General features: G+C 44.6%; 1 protein-coding gene across 6 annotated transcripts in view; it reads left to right on the top strand.

Moving 5' to 3' along the window:
- The window catches only part of Cab39l (calcium binding protein 39-like), a 118144-nt gene extending 106531 nt beyond the window's left edge, over nucleotides 1–11613 (top strand). For all 6 annotated transcript variants that reach the window (XM_005387584.2, XM_005387583.2, XM_005387585.2 and 3 more), the window contains one exon: nucleotides 9363–11613. In XM_005387584.2, the coding sequence (XP_005387641.1) occupies nucleotides 9363–9542 (180 nt within the window). In that variant the 3' untranslated portion in view covers nucleotides 9543–11613. The remainder of the gene's footprint in view (nucleotides 1–9362) is intronic.
- Nucleotides 11614–13585: the final 1972 nt, after the last annotated feature.

The following is a 13585-nucleotide window of genomic DNA, read 5'->3' as shown; positions in this document are numbered from 1 at the left end:
CACTGGAGACCCTGCTCCTAGGAGGATTCTGACCGACCATACTATTTGTACACTGTTCAGAGCCCAGTGATGAAGACTATAGTATCCCACACCCGAGAAGGGCAGAACTGAGCTGAGAGGATGATGGTGCGGGCAGCAGGAGGCCAGGGAGAGCAGCGATGGCTGGGTGAAGGCCTCTGACGCGTAGTGGGTGCATAGCAGGAGTAAAGTTGACTCTGACAGCTCTGGGAACCTTGGATCGGTCATCTTGTCAGGTACATGAGGTTTTGCTTTTTTTAAGGATCCCTGGAAAGGGAAATTCCACAGTCCCTCTGAGGTGCTTCCCTGAAGAAGGGTATTCAGAACCCAGCAAGGCTAAAAGATGATGGAAGAACTTGGAAAACAAGACCCATGTAGACAGATTTAAAACACGAATATATCTGGGCATAGTGCATACCTTTAATCCTGGAACTCTGGAAGGCTGAGGTAAGGTCAAGCCCAACCCAGGCAACTTAGTGACTTAGCAAGACCCTGCCTCAGAATAAAAAGTGGCCAGGGATGTAGCTCAGTGCAAAGGCCCTGGGTTCAACCCCCAGGATTGTCCCCGCCCCGCAAAAACCTACTGCACCAAAAACGAAAAGCCCCTGAGAAATTTGATACTGTTATTTGAGAACAGAAGACTTTTCATGGGGGGCCATAACCTGAGCCAGAGCAGACTCCCTGCAGAGCTGAGGAGGCACGCTATAAGCAAAGTAAATTTCTTAAGGGCGGGCTTTTGAGACACTGGAGTAAGTTATTGAAAATAGTCATGGAATCACCTTTGCAGAGAGCTCTGAAGAGAAAACTCCATGTCTGGGAGGGTATGGGATATTACAGGTGGGACGGGGAGTGAGCGCAGTTCTTGAGGTCCTCTCAGTTGAAAGTCTGTTCTTTCTACATTGATTATAATGAAGAGTGTTGGAATCATAGATGCATCTTTTTTTTACAGCATTTTTAGGAGAAATAATAGTGTTCTCTTTGGTTAAAGGATAATTTCATTTTTCTAATATATTATTCAATATTGTGTGACATTATTTAGATTTTCTCATTTTGTATTGGTTTCTGTACTCTAATAATAAAATGGAGAATAAATCATTTTTATCATAGACTATGATTGCAAATATATATATAATTGCAAATAATAACAAGCAAAGAATGTCTTTTAAGCCAGAATAAAACTTTAAAATAGTTAAAATGAGCTGTTAGGGCTGTGTGTGTGAGTGTTGCCAGGGATCAAACCCAGGGCCTTACACATGCTGAGCACGCCCTGTGCCACTCACATCCCCATTGGGTTAAATTTGACAGCAAATGTTTAGGGAAGCAATTACTGTTATGGTGACACTGGTGGTAGCTTTTGAAGGAGGTGACAACAGTAACTCAATGAGCAATTGCTATAGTAGAGACTGCTAAACGTTGCAGGGATTATCTCCTTTTTTCCTTATAAAACCCAGTGAAGTTTTAGTAATTAAAGGGGGGGAGGTACTTATACATATGATGACGTGGCTTGAAATCGTGCTAAATGGAAGAAGCCAGTCAATACGGAACTCCTAGAATTGGGGGACCTCTGGAGGCATGAAGTGGTTTGGGAGCGGTGGGGCCAGGATGGAGGAGGCTGCTAATGGGTTCAGGGCTTCTTTTTGGGGTGACGGAAATGTCCCAGAGTTGACTATAGTGATGCAGAACTCTGAATATACTAAAAACTATTGAAATGTATACTTTAAATTGGTGAACTCTGCATATAAATTATATCTTAATAAAGCTGTTTTTAAAAGTCCTGTGAAATACAGGTCATTGTGAGACTATATTCCACTAACAAAATGGCCTACAAATCTTAAATTATGTATATCATATCATTAAAGAAGTTTCCAAACACCTACCACATGTTTGGCTGTCAACAAAACAAAACAAAACAAAACTGTAGAAAGAAAACCCAGAACAGATACCTGTTTCCTTGACCTGCTAGTTTACTTAAAAGTTTTAAAGATTTGGGGCTAGGGATTTAGCTCAGTGGCACAGCGCCTGCCTGTCAAGCGCAAGGTCATGAGTTCAATTCCCGGTATTGGGGAAAAAAAACAAACAAACAAAAAAAAGTTTTAAAGATGAGAAAATGTCCTTATACTTTTACCCCAGACTCTTTCCCCTTCGTTGCCTGTTTTTTAAGCAGTACCAGCTTTGAACCAAGCAGTTCCAAAGGAACTGCCCTCTTCCCGGGAGAGCATGGGGCAGCCGTGGGGCTGTGCTGTGCTCAGGAAGGCGCAGGCCCCACAGCCCCTATAGGGGATAGGATCTCGCTTCACCTCCTTAGGCCTCACCTAGAGAGTGGGGTAATGAAGTTGGCCTAAGGACAAAAGGGTGCCGTTCATAACTGTTTAACATATTGCCTAGCAAGGACTCCGACATCCTGACTCTAGTACTAAGTCTTTCAAGTAGTCTCACTTAGTGAGTGTATGAAATGTCAAAAATACATTAGTAAGCAAAAAAGCAGGTGACAAGCCAGTAGGTAGAGAATGCTAGCTCAGTTTTGTTTAAACATTTGTGTATAGCGATGTGCACCGAAAACAGTGCTCGAAGGCAGTACCAAGGGTTGTCTTTGGGTGGAGGAGTTAAGTGGCTTGGTTTTTTTATTTTATTTTTTATGTTGATTGACTGATCAACTGTGTTGTGGCGCTAGAATGGAACTCCGGGCCCTACACACATGTGCTAGGCAAATATACTACCGCTCCTCAGCCCGGTAGGTGAATTTTTACTTTCTTCTTCGTGCTTTACTTATTTCCATATTTCCTACATGTATTACTGTATCATCCGAGCGATTATAGGAATGGCAGCAGTGAGGAGGTGGATTTGAGGCATTCTAGAGGTTTCTAGAGTGCACTAAATGTCGAGCCTCCTGGCCTCCACCACCAGGACCGCTTCCTTCCGGGGCTGGTTTCGTCCTTGCTTCGCAGTGAGGCCCAGTCCAACTCTGGTGTGGGTCCCACAGCGCTTACAGACAACAAACTCACTTACAGATGCAGGGATCCAGTTCTTCTTTCTTAAACAGGGGGGTTAAAGTTTACTATCTCTGATCAGTACTTATAAGTATTATATCACAATATTCTAAATTCTACTCAGATTTGTATTCACTTAAATAAGAATACACATTCCAGACTTTCAGTATGCATCTGTGACAGTTAGGCCTGCAGAGCAGAAAGCAAACCTTCTACTACCTTATCTGGATCAAATCTCTCTTGATGAAAGAGAATTTCAATGAGATTAATGGATAAAAGCATAAACTTTTATTTTTCATAGGAATCATTCCAGTTTAAAATGGAGAGAAACATATTTTTGGTTCAGAAAACTTTTTGATTGACTGATCAACTGTGTTGTGGTGCTAGAATGGAACTCCGGGCCCCACGAAGAAGAAAAAAATATTTGAGTTGTGGACATGATATTTACCTTTCTCTCATGCTTGAGAAGCCATAAATCACATTTCTGAGACATGTTATGTAAACTAAGGGACACCAGCAATAAGGTCTCATTCTAAAAGGAAGTCACAGATAGTCTCCCAGTAGAACTTGTTGGTGTGCTTTGAGAAGTATTTCATGAAAAAAAAAATGAGGACAGCAGAGAGAGCCCGAAGAAGCTATTAGAACACAGCATTCGTAAGCTTCAGTTCTCCATTACTGAGTTAGAAGTGTGTTCCTTCGGATCAGTGGCCTACCACAGCTGCCCCCTGGGACTCATGCATAATTGTCAAAGCGGCAGCAGAGGTCAGGAGCTATGAAAAACAAAAATAAGGAAAAATTTAAAACTTGAAAATAGACAACACTTTTCTTAGGTTTATGGCACAGGATATGGCTTCAGTGGAGCTAATCCAGTGATGCCTGTCTGCAGATTTCACCACTGTTTTTAAACAGAACCCTAGTTTTTCAGTATGTTTAATCCTCTTTTTAGAAATGAAAACTGTTGTGAGTTATTTAGGTAGTTACCACAAAATGCCAGAGAATTTTTAGCTGAAACTTCACAGCAATTCCATTGTAAACAAATGTACCAGGAGAGGTGCGCAGTTTGGCTCTACTATGTGATTTCCTAACATACAGATAGGTATTATATAAACATCAGACATTTTGTAAATAAGCCCAGAATACCTTTTTTTAGTAACAATTTTAGTTTATTGTAGTAAATCTCACATGGGATTCACCATATGAATCATTGTAGTGTTTCAATTCCGTGACATTCAGTATTTTACAATGTTGTGCAACCATCAGCACTGTCTATTTCTGGGACATTTCATCACCCAAAAAGCAAACCCTGTACTCGTCCAGCAGTACCTCCCCACTTTCCCTGCCCCCACCCCTGGCAACCACCAGTCTGCTTTTCAGCTCTGCAGATCTGCCCATCTGGGATATCTTGTGCAAATGGAATCAAATCCATGTTGTAGTATGATCCTTCAGTACTTCATTCCTGTTAATATGGAGATTGTCCATGGATATTTCGTTGTGTGGATTTCCTTTTGTCAGTTGGTACTTAGGCTGTTTCCACTTTGGACTAGTGTGAGTGGTGCTCTGTGAGCATTAGTGTAGAAGTTTTTGTTTGAACACATATTTTCCATTTGTAGGAATCCCTTTGTTCAGAAATGTGGTAATTCAACATTTAAGTTACTGAGGAAATGCCAAATTGTTTTCCATAGAAGCTGCACCAGCGTACGTTCCTACCTTCAAAATGTGGGGTTCCAACTGCTCTTTGTCCTTGAAATACTTGTTATTATCAGTTATATTTAATTGTACCCATCCTAGGAGCATGAAAAGGATATCTCACTGTGATTTTGATTTGCATTTCACTAATGACAAATTTGGAGCATTTTTTCATGTGCTTATTGGCCATTTGTGTATCTTTCAAGAAATGTCTGTTCAAGTCCTTTGCCTTTTAAATGGATTGTTTATTTTTTGTTGGGTTATAAGTGTTCTTTCTATAGTCTAGCTATATGGCACTGCTGGGATATGTGATCTGAAAATTCTGCAATTTTTTTTTCCAATTCTGCAAGTTTTTCTTTTTATTCTGCCAAATGTCCTTTGACACACTAAAATTTTAATTTTCTTTTTTCAGTACTGAGCCCAGGGCTTCCTGAATGTTAGCCAAGCACTCTACCACTGAGCTACATCCCCAGCCTTTTTTTTTAAAGACAGTGTCTCACTAAGTTGCCCAGGCTGGGCTGGCCTGGAACTTACAATCCTCCTGCCTCAGCCTCCTGAGTAGCTAGAACTATAGGTGCCTGGCTTAAAGTTTTAAATTTTGATGAATTTCAATTTATCTGTGTTGTTTTCATTGTTTGTGATATCATCTCTAAGAAACCATGACTAAATCCAAGGTCATGAGTATGTACCCCAATATTTTTCTCTAAAAGCTCTTCCATTTAGGTTTAGATTTTGAATTATTTGTTTGTGTAATGTGTGAGGTTGTGAGCTAAGTGCCCACTCTCATTCTTTTGCAAGTGAATTTCCAGTTGTGCAGTTTATTTTTTAATCATGAGAGGGTATTGGATCTTGTCAGATACTCCCCCTTTACTCGTTGGAATGATCGTGTGGTTTTCCTTCATTCAGTCAACTGATATATTAGTTTCCTAAGGCTTTTGTAACCTTGAAACACAAGCAGAGTGGCTTAAAACAGCAGAAATTTGTTCTTGTTCCACTCTGGAGACCAGAAGTCCAAAGTTAAGGTCTCGGCAGAATTGGTTCCTATAGTAAGCTCCCAGGGAGACTCTTCCCACCTTCTTGCCCTAGCTTCTGGTGCCTGTCAGTAATCCTTGGCATTCCTTGACTTACAGGGACGTCACTCAGTTCTCTGTCTCCACCTTCATGAGACATTTTCTGTACATCCCTGTATTCCTCTGTGTCCGCAGTTCCCTCTCCTTATAAGGACAACAGCAGTGGGAAGGCCCCCTAAACCCATATGACCCCTCTTAACTTGATACATATGTAAAGCACTTTTTCCGGAGGAAGATCACATCCAGAAACAGAGGGTTGGGGCTTGAATATATCCTTTTGGGGAACACAGTTTAATGCAGTACATTTTAAAAATTTGAGTCATGAGGTATATAATTCTTTTAATGTGTCTTTGGACTTAGTGTGCTAGTATTTTATTGAGCATGTTTGTATTTTTATTCACAACACATGTCCGTAAGTCTTCTCTTACTGTCCTATCTCTTTTAGGATATTGCTGATCTCAGAATGAGTTAGGAAGTATTTCTTGTTGAGGAAGAATTTAAAATATATTTGTGTTAATTTTTCTTTAAATGTTTGATAGAATTTACCAGTAAAGTCATCTGGGCCTAGGCTTTTTGTTGTTGTTATTGGGATTTTTTTTTTTTTTTAAATTACTGACTTGATATCTTGTAATAGATTTGTTCAGATTTTCTGTTTCTTTTTGAGGAATTTGGTCATTTCATCTAACACATTGCTGTGCAGTCATTCACAGTATCCTCTGCTAATCTTTCATTGTTGTTTCTATAAGGTTATTAGCAATGTTCCCACTTCCATTTCTGCTTTTATTGAATCTTCTCTCTTTTTTGTCACTTGAGCTAATGGCTTGTCAACTTTGCTGATCTTTTTAAAGAACCAAATTTTGGTTTCATTGATTCTCTCTGTAGTTTTTCTCTCTTTTGTTTATCTCTGCTCTAATCTTTATGGCTTCCTTTTATTGCTTTGATTTAGTTGACTTTTCTTTTTTTAGTTCCTTAAGATAAGGTTAGATTATTGCCTGAGATGTGTGAATGTAGACATTTATAACTACAAATTTCTCCCCAGCATTGCTTTCCGTGCATCCCATATGTTCTGCTTTATTGTGTTTTTGTTTTCATTTGTCTCAAAGTATTTTCTAATTGCCTCTGCGATGTCTTTGTCCCAGTGGCTGTTTAAGAGGACCTTAGGGTACCTTGTAACTCAGAAGGTCAAAGATCAAGAGCTACTTGTCACCTCATGGCTCTAGACCTGCCAAGTGACAGCGTGGGAGAGCCTTTTCCTTCCGTTTCGCGTCTCCGGCCTGGCTGGGGTGGGCTTACTGTGGGTGAGCGTGAGCCACTGGCGGTCACAGGACTGCAGGGCTTCCAGGCGGCGCTGTGCGTCCCTAGCATTCACTGAGGGAGCAAAATCCCCCAGGCCTTTGATGGAAAGAACAGAAACACCCAGAGTTAGCGTATCATATTTATATCATATTTAAACTCAGAAATGAATTGGCCAAATGAATTGAATATAAGGGATTTGTGAGTTTGGGTTTCCAATTTTGAGCCTCACCTGGCAAAATGTTCCTTTTTATCAGTTCCCACAAATGCAAGCAAGCGCCCTGGGTTTGATCTCAGCTTCGGCCTCGCCAGGTCTGTGCGCCTGGAACAGCGCTGACCCCGCTGCTGAGCCCCGTTGATCGCCTGCCGGTGCTGGGCTCCCTTCCAGTGCCTGTGAGAATACGCGTCGCATCCTCACGCAGCCTCACAGTTACCTAAGGACACCTAGTGCGTTCTTACCCTCATTTTCCAGATGAAGAGACTGGGGTGCGGAGTGGGGAGAAGTTCTGCAGGATCCCTCAGCTAACAAGTGGGAGCCCTGGGGTTTGACTCCCCACCGTGTGCCTCAGCCCGTGGTTCAGTCATAAGGCCAGGCAGTCTCAGTCTCTCTATTTATCAGACTGGGGTGGCAGTCATCATACCTCAAGGGTGCTGTGTGGATTAAGTGTTCCGATGAGTCGGAAGCCCCGACCCCACGAAATAAAAATAACCAGCCAGCAGGGCTGCAAATGGGCGGTGCAAGTCCTGTACACAACTGAGCAGAGCTGGAGGGGTGGGGCGGTGACCAGGCCCTAAAACAAGGTCAGGCACTTCTCAGCAGCCACAAGTCCCCACCCTGCGGGGACCACGGAAGGTCTTTGCAAGACTGTGCGTGTTCTCCAGCGCATCCTCTCCGCTGCAGGCAGAGATCCTCTTATTCTGGATGAGACTCCACTAAAGGATTTGTTTGTGTATACTGCCAATAAATAGAATTGGGATTTTCTTTTTTTTTTTTTTTTTCTGAGACAGAGTCTTGCTAGGTAGTTCAGGCTGGCCTTGAATTCACTCTGTAGGCTGACCTTGAACTCATAGCAATGTTCCTGCCTCAGCCTCCTGAGTACTGGAATTACTCTGTGCCACCACGTCCAACCATGAAGTGGAATTTGAGCACTAGTTTATAGCTGTCACTTAACTAGTGTCTGAGAGCCTGCCTTGCTATAACCCTCATAGCACTCTCACTCCTGCGGTTGTTCCCACACCACTGTCCCTGCCCGTATCGGGGCTTCCATTAGTGTAATTCCAGATTCCCAGAATTCTTTCTCTTGGCGCCACCATTTGTAAAAGTTCTTCCCGTGGCTCACATGATACCACACCATGAGCGCGTCTGCCTCATACTCGTTCCCTCCAGCTTCTTGGTGCCTTTGTAGCCTTTTATTCCCCTCTTGTTGGTACTTAATATCCTGGCAGGGTTTTCTCCTGGTCTGCACTTGCTGGAGTGGAGGAAGCTCGCAGCCCCTGCTGCCCCATAGTAACCAAGCTTGGCATTGCGCCCTGTAGGGCTGTGTGTTACTGGGGCTGCAGGGTAGGGAGCGGGGCAGAGGTACTGCTGGGAAGGCCTTGGCTCTTTGGGGGAGTCAGGAACCCAGATCATAACACCAGACAGCTCTATAGGGTCAGGACGCCTGTGATCTGTATTCTAGCCTTGCAGTCACGCATACAGCAGTAATTGGGAAGCTCAGCAACCCACACTATAGTTTTGAGTGATGATGTCCTGTTGTTATAGTCATCGCTGTCCTTTACAACATTGCTGGGCTGTTTGTGGTGCTGGGAATCAGGACCTGTGGTAGGCAAGTATTATGTTTACAGGCATATTCGGTAGGAGGACGTCGGTCAGACTGTACTTGCTGAAGGTAGCTCGCTGCTGGGGGTGGGGTTGGAGAGTGGAAGGCCAGGGTTTGGCTCCATCTATAATGTTTTATTTCCTTAAGAAGAGATTAGGAGCAAAAAATCTGTCAAAATCTGTTCAGTTTGCTTAGTGATTCTATTGGTGCCTGTTTCATAATTTTCTATTTGAAAGGTTCTTAGTCAAAATAAATAAACGTTTCAAATGAAAATAAAGTAAAAGTCAAAAATGGACCCAGGTAACGCTGCCATGCTTCTGGTGAGCTCCCGAAGAGACCACTGGGGAGATGACTCGCTGACCTCCCTGGGTAACGAAGTCTCGGCGGGGCTTCCACGCCGTCAGAACGGGAGCCCTGAAACTCAAGCAGGGGTCTTGCAATCCCAGGCGTGTGGTCACATCCATTTTTTTTTTTTTTTAATATTTCAGGTGTTTGTGGCCAGTCCTCACAAAACGCAGCCTATTGTGGAGATTCTGTTAAAAAATCAACCCAAACTCATTGAGTTTCTCAGCAGTTTCCAAAAGGACAGGACAGATGATGAGCAGTTCGCTGATGAGAAGAACTACTTGATTAAACAGATTCGAGACTTGAAGAAAACAGCCCCATGAAGACGTCCCCGCAGGCTGCCGGCCCGCGTCCTCTCTGCACAGTCTGTACAACGTCGTTTCAAAACGTCGCTGCTCTTGTGGAGTCTGGAGGTGCCTGTTTTTTCTCAATTAATTGTTAAAGGTAGATGGAATATAAGCATTTGAATGGAAAAAATTAACCTAGCATAATAATATATTCATTTTAATCAAGTTTGATTATTTATGTGAAATCAGAGCCGTTGTGTTACATGTTGATAAAAGCAGTTTTAACTTGCAGAGCCGAGCCCTTGGCCACCAAGTTGGAGGAGCGCAAACGCACCTCTGAGACCTCGGGAGACCCCAGGGTGGGCAGTGAGCTTCTAAGTCTTTGCCTATCTGCACTTTGTCAGATTCCGTAAGCACTGAAAGGTCACAGAAGATAAGGTCAGTGTTGTCAGTCTGCGTATCGTCTGACTGTCCTGGTAGCTCCTCACTTCCTTCTGCTCCCTGTGGCGCTTCCCGTCCCATCCCTGACCAGGCACATGCGCCCTGGCTCAGCCAGGGCTGCGGGGGGACAGTAGACCTGCAGGGTGTGACCTGCTCACAGGAGAATTGCAAACACATGGCCCCAGAGAGTCACAGCAACTGCTAAAGGGTCAGTAATGTCAGGATATTTCATTCCTAACCGGTGACACAGGAAGAGTGCTTTGTGAAGGCTGTTTTCAGGGTGGGAATCATTGCACTTGTACAAAGCACGGGTCCAGAGAGTTACAGCAGGGGGCTTGTACCAGTGGTGATAATGCCCATGGCAAGGGAAATTATTTGCTCATGAAAAACTTCTCAAGTGACTAAACAGTTTTTCCCAGGTTGTTTTCCAGTAAACTTTTATTATGTAACTTCGCATCAAAGTCTTCAGTGATAAGGTAAAAAATCCAAACATTTTGGTCCCAAATACTCTCTTGAATACTATAATAATTAAGGAGTTTAACTGTGTTCCTTTAAAAGGCAGGGGATCAAAAAATAAATTTTAAAAAGGTCACAGTTTATATTCAGGTACCAAACATATAAAATATTTGAAGCTATAAGACATTAAAATTGTAATTGCTAGCCGGCGCCTATAATCCCAGCACTCAGGAGGATCATTGCCAGTTTGAGGCCAGCCTGGGCTATGAAGTGAGTTCAAGGCCAGCCTGAACTGCATAGTGAGACCCTGCCTAAAAGAAAAAAAGAAGATACAATTATAATTGCTAACCTATATTGTTATAATTCTGTTACTACACCATGAGTTTTGACTTCCCTTAAAACCCTCAGTTTTTATACTGAGTGCTTTTTCTTTAATCAGCCAGGTATTTCTCTTCCCAGAGAGGGAGAAAGAAACGTGTTCTCCAGGATCAGTCCCCTCTGTAGACCTTGTACCTGCAGAGCTACCTGGTGGGAGTCTCCCCGGCTGGGCTGGGACTCAGATGTTGCTTCCGTGCCCAGCGTGGAGCTCTGCGGCGAGCGGCGTGGACCTCTGCGCCGTCCTGTAGCAGCCCCAGCCAGGGCCAGTGCGGAGGGACAGGAAAGTCCCTAATGCCCCATGCTCTGAGTCACTGAAGCCGGATTATTTTTATAAGAATCCCTGACAGTCCAGAGTCCCTTAGAATTTGACTTTCCTGGGTTTATTTGATTGAGATAGGTGTAAATATTTTTAAATGAAGGTGAAATGATAATGGAAAGTGATGTCTGCTTGCTTGATCCTGTTCCATAGCATCACGGGACACGTGTTTTCCGTTGGAAAGTGAGGCTTCGTTGTACTTCTGTTTTGATAAATATATTACTTCCTCTGGGCTTGAATTAGCCCTTTCTTAGCATTCCTGTATTCTAGCTCCATAGCTATCATGTTTGAAAATTATAGTCTTCAACCCAGTAAATGAAGTAGCTGGGTTTTTGTTGTGATACCAGTTTGTAAATTATTAACTCAAAAGGGGGAGCAGGAAGCTCACAGTCAAAATATGTTTGCACAGAGATCACTGTATATAGTGTGAGAATTGAATTTTGAAAAGGTCATATTTAATAAACTATTCCAAAAGTGCATGTTTAAGACTGACTAAATAAAAAGGTACCACACGGACTCTGGTTGGTTTCATTCCCCTGCATGTTGGTTTTGCGGCTGTGTTCTTGTCAGTACTCCAAACAAGGACGTCCTAGGCCCAAAGGTGGGCCAGCTTTGGTGGGGCACTGGGCACCCCAGAGCCCTGCCACATCTTCCGGCGCCCTCCGTCTATGGCCCTCTCCACTTCCCATGGAGCAAGGGATAAGTGCCTTTGACCAAGTGCCATCCGCCAGGCACTAAATTTCCACACCCTGTTGCCATTCCTGTTGAATCTTAGAAGACATGGAGGTTCCAAGAAGTTGATCCGAGCTCTAGGATGGGACACTAGATAGAAGCCCATGGTGGCCGGAGGCCCCACTCCTCTTTCCCTCCTTCACCCTGGGCTGCAATCTAGGAGCCGTCAGGCTGTTGGGAGTATGTGGTGCTGTCTCCTGCTGCCGCCTGGGAGGCTCCTGGGGTGTCGGGGCCCTGGAATGCAACCAGCAGGGGCTGAGATCACAGTGTTCTTGGACGAGGCTCTTGGCTTAAGTCAGGCATCTGCCCAAAGTCAGGACTGCGCTTGGAGCAGAAGCTCGGCAGCACACACCCCTCGTAACTGTTCTTGACTTCCAGCCTCCTAGGTTCTCATCCTTTGCTGGCTGGAAATTACACAAGACCTGGAACGGACTGTAACATGAAGGGAAATGCAATTCAGAAATCAGTAGAATTGCTTTTTGAAAACTTGAAAGTAAATAATGATTTGAGTTTACTTTATTACAGATTGTGTGTGTGCGTGTGCATGTGTGCGTGACCCTGGGGTCTCACTGCATTGTCTAGGCTGACCTTGAACTTGAGATCCTCTTGCCTCAGACTCCAAGAGTTACAGCTGCTCACATCCACACCCAGCTTATAAAGAGACATTGAAAAATTAACCTTGATCTGCCTAGGAAGACGGAAAAGATTAAAGATGGGATGAGAGGGATGTGGCTTGGTTTGGAAATCGGGAAAATGCCGGTGTGCAGCTGCCGGGGTTGAGGCGAAGCGGAGGGCGTGATCTGCACGGCCCGCGCCGGCCCAGGCTCACAGGCTAGCCGGGCCTCCCCTCGACAGAGGAGGACATCGAGCCTCAGAAAGGGTGAGAAGCCCGCTCCCAACCAAACAGCTGGCAGCACTGCCAGGACTTTGTGCCTGGACTGACCCAAAGGCCAAGCACAGGAAGCCAGGCTGCCAGCCCAGGCCCCTGCCCCGCCCTGCTCTCCAGCCCTTGCTTTCCTCGGCCTGAGCGGAGGGCATCTTGGACGCCCGTGTAAGAGGGAAACTCAGTGGAGAGATTTCCAAAGTCAGGCTTCACGCAGCAGGCTGACGCTGCGCTTGGCCGTGTGGCGTTTGGAAGACCAAACTGGGCCTGTGCTGCCGATCGCCGGTCTCTCCAGCCTTGGGCTCCGCAGCAGCCCAGGCCCCGCCTGTTGCTGGGCACCTTTGTGTTTCCGTGGCTGCTTCAGTGGGAAGTAACGTTAGCTTAGCTTTCCCAGCGTGACCCACTGACTCCCAAGCAGCCGTTCCTCCGCCTCACGCTCCCCCGGCCCAGTGCCGTGGGCCTGCAGGCCGCAGTGTGTGATGAATGCCCCGCACGGCCGCCGCCTCCGCTCCACTCTTCCTCAGAGTGGCGTGGATAAGGGTGTGCAGTTACCCTAAAATAAAGACAAATCACACACACACAGACACACACAAAGTCACAACCCTTTACCGCCAATTTATCATAAAGCAAGGTAATCACCACGCTGTGGGCCATCTTTGTTATTTTAAAACACCGTGACCATAGGGGCCCCTATGTTGGAGTAGACATGAATAATGTGCCTTTTAGCAAAGGTTTGCAAAAATAAGATCACCTAGTTTTAGTTTTTCTGAACTTTAAAGCGTACAATAGTCAACACATCCAGCCACTCGTTCATTCATCCAACATCCACTGAACTCTTTCTCCGTACTGGTGAGGGACGGCTCTGAGGGAGGG

This window comes from Chinchilla lanigera, unplaced genomic scaffold (assembly GCF_000276665.1).
Source record: "Chinchilla lanigera isolate Chin_1 unplaced genomic scaffold, ChiLan1.0 scaffold00030, whole genome shotgun sequence".
In the NCBI taxonomy this organism is placed as follows: domain Eukaryota; kingdom Metazoa; phylum Chordata; class Mammalia; order Rodentia; family Chinchillidae; genus Chinchilla; species Chinchilla lanigera.
Note: the sequence above shows the minus strand (reverse complement) of the source record. Positions and strands in the feature narration are given on the sequence as shown.